This window comes from Sinocyclocheilus anshuiensis, unplaced genomic scaffold (assembly GCF_001515605.1).
Source record: "Sinocyclocheilus anshuiensis isolate Anshui unplaced genomic scaffold, SAMN03320099.WGS_v1.1 scaffold337, whole genome shotgun sequence".
NCBI classification, from domain to species: Eukaryota; Metazoa; Chordata; class Actinopteri; order Cypriniformes; family Cyprinidae; genus Sinocyclocheilus; species Sinocyclocheilus anshuiensis.
In genome coordinates, this window is record NW_015537968.1 from 329,903 (window position 1) to 338,023 (window position 8,121).

Here is an 8,121-nt window from a genome sequence, read left to right on the forward strand (position 1 = left end):
TTTAGTTCCCCTCACTTTACAACAAATCCTTTAAATTTAACCGTATCAGAACAGAATAAGAATTTAAAAATATATAATTCTAATGGATAAATATAATTGCAGTATATAATAATATATGCTTAGCAATAAACATGCCAAAACAAATTAATTTATAAAGAAACGTAAGGTAAAGTTGGGCTTACTTCTCTCAGGCACAAATCCAAATGTGTCCATATTTGTGATGTAGCTGAAGCTAAACTATTAGCCTTATTAGGTAAAATAGGCTTTGTAGTTCACGCGCGTTCCAGTATCGACGGAAAAATATCGTAATGAGCAAAAATATGCCACAGTGGACCGGGTCTCACGCCGAACAGCACGGTAAACGGATGCACTGTTTCCAATGAATGCAGTAGCTTAGTGTGCGCGTGAGGCGCTGGCGCGATCAAACAGCTGAAACATAAAATAGACTACTCCGTAATTTTTGGTCATACAGTAAAGGCATAATTCGAAACTGCAAAGTGCAAAGTGTTACCAGTTTGAAAATTCAAGAATAATAGCAAAGTAAATAAGAATTCTTTCTAAATGCAGCACCGTTCTTATTTCGCTCTGCATAACCTGAACGAAAAAACTTTTTTTATTTGCTAAGAACGAACCAAAATGAAAACATTTCGCTTTTAATCTGTGTATTTAACAGCCTGGGAAACCTTCCCTGGGCAGTACCTTGCCTCACCGACTAAAATCAGGGCGCCCACTACAGAGACGGCACCAGAGGTGAGGGGGCACAGTGGCCGAGGTGGCCGGGCCGGGCCCCCTAAGCTCCCCCCCGTGGCGCCGACGCTGCAATGTACCTCATTAATGTAACTAAGGAAACATCTGTTTGCTTTTAGATCAGGCTTGCACTTATTAAATTGTCTGGAAATCATTTTATATCTATGCTGTTTTCGTATCACTGTGACAGTAAATCAATTTTTGTGATTAGAGTATGCATTTTCATTGCAGTCAATGCATGCTTGCAGGTCTTGAATAACATCTTTTTAAAGGTGATCAGTCATTCTAGACAAAAAGGAAATTGCATTGGGTGGTTTATATGCTATAAGTAGTACTGCATATAATAGTAATGCAAGCAACCTTTAAAAAGCCCGCTGTCATACAATCAGAATGCCTGAGAAGTACAATAATGAGCATACAGTCTTTTCCTTGTGAACTCTTTAAATTAATTTAATCAGCATTATGTACAGAACAATAGCTGGCCAACAAATAAAGGATACATGTGGGAATACAAAACAAAAATATATCCCGCAAAACTATTATGTCTAACTTAAGATAATGTCAGAAAAAAAAAAAAAAATTCAGAGTGCAGCTTTCCTTCACTCAATCTCATGCAATGGGATTGAGAACAAAAGAATTCCCTACAGAATCAGATCATTTTCAGATCTTTAAAATGTTACAAAGCAAAACCTAAATGCCCATTAAAAAAAGAAAAGAAATTATACTTATAAGAGGATGTCCAACAAACTACCTAGTTACCAAAACCAACCAAAAAAATTTTCTAATCACTTTCCTTTTTATAAAACGGTCAAATTTTACACTGAATAAAATAATTATATTTTACAACAATAGAACTTTCAACAGTAAAATAGGTTTTTGTTTGAGGTAATTACATCGTTCTGGTACTTGTACAAAATAAAAAATAGATTTCTGTCTTTTTCCCCCTAAAAACAACCAACCGCAAATGGTTTGTTTGTTTATTGAACTTGTTTGTCTTCTTCACACACACTATGGTTTAAACTTCATATCCTCATTGAGGTCAAAGTCTTTAGAAGTTCAGTTTTCCGTGGCAGCATGAGCAATGGCTCACCGTAGCCCTCCTCTATCACCCCGTGTCAGTCACCGCTCTCTTCCTCAGGAAAAGGCTGAATTTGGAACAGCTCAATCCCACCGCTTCATATCCCAGCCACTCCATCCTACCCAAAAGACTTTGCAGACCACGCTACGTCTCGTTGGGAGCAATACTGTCAGCTCCATCAGAAACAAAATATTTGCTTTCCGTGGCAACTGCACATCGTTTTACAGGGTATAACCAAAAGCCACTAGCATGTAGGGCTTCAAATTGTTAAACTCCAGACCTCAGCAGGAGAAGAAACTACCTGTTGCTCAAACGCACAGTGAATGGAAATCATTCTATTCTACCGCTGATGCTGCCATAAAGAAAAAACAATGTTTCTCTAAAAAATATACACCTGAAAACCTCAGATATGAGTCAAGGCACCGGAAAGGTATCCACGTCGCTCGCTTAAAAAAAAAAAACCCTGGTTCTGTTCAACAAGCTAATATTAATTGCTTCAGAACATTTTCCTACATATCAACGGAGGACAACATATCTGCTTCCTTTACCTTCTGAGGTCAGCCATTTGAGTTTGCCAAGCAGTTAAACCAAGTATACTAATGAAATGATTTCTCTACCAAAGGTTGACGACCCTGCTTCATACTGGATTAACTGGACACCATGCAGATTACAGTTTACAAGACCAGCATCTCTAAACACCATTTACATGCCATCTTACTAGTGCTCAACATCCAAAAATGTTCTTCACTCAGATCTACACTTCAGAACCCTAATAACACACATAACGTAACACATAAATCACATACGTCCGTCCGACTTGATCGCTTTCAATCGTCACAAGACTATCCCAAGCAGTATCCAAGTGGCGTCTGGGATACACACACGTAATCTGACTCACTTTCTTCCATGGTATGCGGCATGAAAAAAAACAGCACTGTCACTTTAAGGCTTCTCTTTTCGTTTAACGTTTTTTTTTTGCGTGATGAAGGCCGTACTGTGGTTTATTGCATAATTGTTTTGTTACTCATTATCGCAGACATCACTACTAATTGTGTTACCATAATTATCACTATTGCTATGTACAAATGTCCAATGTCTGTAACAGCTTGCGAGTGGGATCAAAACGGTGTCTGTAAGTGTGTGATGTGCTGATTGGGCGTGGCAGCGTTGGGGGTGGAGCTGTTTGTCAAGTGGGTGGAGTCTGAGAGCTGCAGTTCCTCCAGTTTCTTCAGGTACTGATCCCTCAACGCCAGTAGCTCCTTATAGCGCTGCTCCACTGGACTCTGTTGCTGATATGCACAAATATAAACAAACATGCACACATGTGAAGTGACAACTGTGTCAAATAGCCACCAGAGTGCAGCAAAAACACTCTGACTTCAAATAAGGAAATCTGCATTTTTATGATAAAAATGTGGCACTATGGACTGTACTCACTACATTTGAATGTTTTTACTGGTCTATTGTTTTTGTAGCATTTAATATGTACATTTAAAACAGCATTAATCTTTGTTATGACTAAGGTGGTAAAACGGTTATTTATGCCAATGCTGGAGCGGCTCCTGCAAAACCTCTTTAACAGAATGCATGTGTGTGTGTGTGGTGATCTGTTGCTGATATGCACAAATATACACAAACATGCACACATGTGAAGTGACAACTGTGTCAAATAGCCACCAGAGTGCAGCAAAAACACTCTGACTTCAAATAAGGAAATCTGCATTTTTATGATAAAAATGTGGCACTATGGACTGTACTCACTACATTTGAATGTTTTTACTGGTCTATTGTTTTTGTAGCATTTAATATGTACATTTAAAACAGCATTAATCTTTGTTATGACTAAGGTGGTAAAACGGTTATTTATGCCAATGCTGGAGCGGCTCCTGCAAAACCTCTTTAACAGAATGCATGTGTGTGTGTGTGGTGATAAGGACATTCTGAGTGACAGTTCACTGCAATGCCAGTCAGGACGTAATTAAACTGGAGAGAGAGGATTTTCTGCACAGATGAATCGGGTGCACACACACACACACACACACACACACAAACACTCAATCCCACCCAGAGGCAAAAACACCCACTATAGAAAAGATGCACATGCTTCCACCCCCTTTAAACATCCGTTTGTATATACCCTAAGAAAGTCATCTTAAATAATGCTTATTACCATACAAAATGCTATAGAAGCCACAACCTGAGTGTGAATGTATGTTGATACCTGGTGTTGTATGCGAGGGTTCCACCGGATGTAATAAGTCACCCAAAGCTCTAGGTGGCGCATGCTGGCAACAGGGTAAAGCACACGACTGGATTCTGAAGTGTAGAAGGGGTTTATATACAAGGATGTGTCACTGTCGACAAAAGACCACAGAGACACCGTCTTCACCCGAACGTTCTAATTAAACAAAATTGAGAGAAAAAAGAATAGAAAAATCAGAAAGATGGCATTTGAATAAACACTACTCCATTATTTGAAGCGAAGCTTAAGTATTATTCTATGTTAAAGAAAATGACAGGAGTTTAAATATATACACTGCCAGTCGAAAGTTTGGAATAATTAAGATTTTGAAATTTTTTGAAAGAAGTCTATTATGCTCACCAAGGCTGCATTAATTTGATCAAAGTACAATATCAGTACAGTTATGCTGTGAAATAGTACTACTTAAAAATAACTTCTATGATTATATATTTTAACGTATTAATTCCAGTGATTAAAGCCACATTTTCAGCAGTTATTACTCCAGTCTTCAATGTCACATTATCCTTCAGAAATCATTCTAATATGTCTTTTGAACTTAAGTACAGGTGATTTAATATATTGGTACAACAGAAGCAGCTGTTAAGTTGTTGAATATATATCGGTAATACAGCAGGTAAGGTGTTGAATCCTTTGGTTAGCAGTAGATGTAAAGTAGGATGGTGTTCCCTAACATTGTTGTTGCGGTGGACGGCTTTAGAATGAATGTTTCATCTCCCCAAAGTGCACTCGACTCCGACTGAGAGTCAGTGAAGCATCCCTTTTACTCATGCTCTACTTCACAAAATGAGTACAGAGAGAAATAAAAAGCAATGTGTGCGTGTGAGAGAAAGAAAGAAAAGGCCAATATATCCCACTGATGACAACTGGCCTCCAATAAGCAGTGAAGAAGATTGGATTTCAGAGATTCAGAGACAAAGGAGTGATAAAGGTAAAGAAAGACAGGTAGAGTACAGCGCATTTTAATAGATCCATCCTGTTTCCACAATGCATGTGATAATTATAGACTAACATACAGTGAGGTCCAAAAGTAAGACCACATTTTTAATCTGAGATTCAAAATCTAGTTAAACCAGGAAATAAACAAAGGTTTTTTTTTTTAATCATGACAAACTGATTAAGACATGTCAAGTAAATTCTCAATTCAGCTCAAATCAATTAATTTGTAATCCTTTGCTGGAAAAAATTATAAATTTTATTAAATGAGAAAAATGCAAAAAGCATGCATTTTCTGCTGGTCGCAAACTTTTGGCTCCACCGTATTTGGAAGGCCACCATTCAGTGGCTGTATGTAAAATCAGTGAAAATAATAATTATGGATTGCATTATAAAATATAACACTTTACTGATATTCAGGGTAGGAAGGAACTTCAGGATTTATATATTAATGTGGTTTAATATCACCGGTACACCAATTGTTTGTGACGTGTGTTTGTGTGTTATTTCTTACATTGCTTTCACGGGCACTCTCACAGTTGTAGAGGAAAGTGCCAAAGCGGCAGCTGTACAGGTGATCCAAGATTACCACCAGGAGACGTTCATTAAACTCAAACGCTGTTGGGAACTGCAGATGTGGGAAAGAGATAAAAGTTAAAGATCATGATTAGGGATGTAACGATTCACTCAACTCACGATTCGATTCGATTCACGATTTTGATTTCACGATTCGATTCACAATTTGTTTTTTTTTAACAAAATGAGATTTAAGACAAATTATAAATTAAATGTGTCCTTTTATTATTGCTTGGACAAAATGCTGAACTTTAATATGCATTATACAGAGGCAAGATGAAAGAAAAAATACTATCTAAACTTTTCTAAAGACAGCAGGTTCCCCTCAGACATTCATTCATATAAACTCCTACACCTAAATGAATCGCGATTTGTTTAGCATCTCAACCGATTTGAATCGTCACATATTTTAATCGATTTTCAACCGGCTCGCGGTTAATCGTTACATCCCTAATCATGATGCACCGATACCGATACTGCGCACCTGGACTCCTACTCGTACTCATTAAAATGCTCCGATACCAAAAACTGATAGCCCACTAGAGACCTGCGCAGGATGGATTTTTCAGTCCTGCTCCAGAACTCAAGCGTTTGGAGTAGTGAGTGAATTCTAACTTAAACACCTCTGATTGGCAATTGCGTTCCAGAAATCAACAGATACGTCTGTGATTGGACACATAGCTCAACGCTGCAAACGTTTAGATGTTTAGATATTTCTAAGGATTAAGGATGTCTATGAAGTAGACATGTTGCATTATATCATAATTAATATAATGTTAAACATTCAACATGTATGCGCGAGCTGATAAGCAAAGTGGATTGAGCGTGCGGCGGCATAGATGCATGAGCTTGTCGAACAAATATCCCTTTCTCACAGACATCGCTGGAAAAGGGACGTGACATGTGGCCAAGTATGGTGACCCATACTCGGAATTAGTGCTCTGCATTTATCCCATCCAAAGTGCTGGAAAGTATGTAGTTCGGTCGGAAATGTCAAAAGCAAGTAAGTAAAACAATGTACAAGTTACTAGTGTTACAAGTTACTTGACGGTAAGGAGCGAGAGATAGCACGCACACACTTCTGTTGCATGATCTTGATTGCCGTTCCCTCCATTAGCAGTTAGCACACACAAGTGAATACAAAACAAACAAAAATTAGTGGCATTCACTATAAATAACATTTATTTTAACGTCAAGCCTATAGGACTTTATTTAAAGCGAAAGTGAAACTAGCAGCCTGTGTGAAATGCACTAAGCTATACATGTCTCTCTCATTCTGCACCTATACAAATGTGTGTGCGCATTGTGCATCTTTTGCTTGACGTTAACTGCATATTGCATACGAGTCGTTTTGGAATATAAGTCGCAGCACATTTCCGATGATAAAAAATGTTAAATTCAGAAAATGTGTTCATCGCTGTTACAAGATTTATGTATAATGAATGGTTCCCTGAATTATTACAGGAAAACAGCAATGGAGCAGCTCTAATGTGTATTACAAAATGGATCGTTCCGGTCCTTGATTCTGATTGGTTGAGCCGCGTTCGAAGCTGTTGTAAATTACTCTACAAACATACACATTTGTTTACTTTGTGTGTTGCTTGGCAACCACTTTGTTGCAACCACAACTGTTTCTGAGGAACTACATTGTTTGGTGGAAGAATACTGTATTACAGTATTCTTCCACCAAACAAATATTCTTCCACCAAACAATGTAGTTCCTCAGAAACATTTGTGAACTGTTTCTGAACAGTTGTGAACCGTTTCTGAACAGTTGTGAACCGATTCTGAACAGTTGTGAACCGATTCTGAACAGTTGTGAACCGTTTCTGAACAGTTGTGAACTCCGCTTCGCGTCGTGCCTAACAACGCCCCTTAGCTGTTAAAAATTCACTGTAAACCACGGCTTCTTGGGGCTTATTGCTTTATTTTAACACAGCGTGAAGGAACTCGATTCTGAACAGTTGTGAACCGATTCTGAACAGTTGTGAACCGATTCTGAACAGTTGTGAACCGATTCTGAACAGTTGTGAACCGATTCTGAACAGTTGTGAACCGTTTCTGAACAGTTGTGAACTCCGCTTCGCGTCGTGCCTAACAACGCCCCTTAGCTGTTAAAAATTCACTGTAAACCACGGCTTCTTGGGGCTTATTGCTTTATTAAATTAAAGATGAAATACCATAGAACAATAAAATGAACAGTGAAAGTAACAAAATCTTGTACAATACATTTTAGCGGGCATAATTAAGTGTGAAAATAACTGAAGGAAATGTCTAATTGCTAAATGAAGCCAGCTAACATGATTAATATTTTTTTTTGGTTTCTGTACCCAATATGTAAAAGAAATTACAGGTATAGGTATCGGAAAGTACCGGAAATAAAAGTATCTGTATTGGACTCGTTCTGGAAAAAGTGGTATCAGTGCATCCCCAGTTAAAGAGATTTAATTGCATTAAAGGTGCCATAGAATGGAAAACTGTATTTACCTTGGCATAGTTGAATAATAACAGTTCTGTACATGGA

The 8,121-nt window shown here is 38.0% G+C and overlaps 1 protein-coding gene across 2 annotated transcripts in view; it reads right to left on the reverse strand.

Moving 5' to 3' along the window:
• Positions 1–2,805: 2,805 nt before the first annotated feature.
• The window catches only part of LOC107668296 (myotubularin), a 28,804-nt gene continuing 23,488 nt past the window's right edge, over positions 2,806–8,121 (reverse strand). For both annotated transcript variants that reach the window (XM_016460131.1, XM_016460121.1), the window contains 3 exons: positions 5,536–5,649; positions 4,047–4,223; positions 2,806–3,114 (listed from right to left, as the gene is read on the reverse strand). In XM_016460131.1, coding sequence (XP_016315617.1) covers positions 2,944–3,114; positions 4,047–4,223; positions 5,536–5,649 — 462 coding nt within the window. In that variant the 3' untranslated portion in view covers positions 2,806–2,943. The remainder of the gene's footprint in view (positions 3,115–4,046; positions 4,224–5,535; positions 5,650–8,121) is intronic.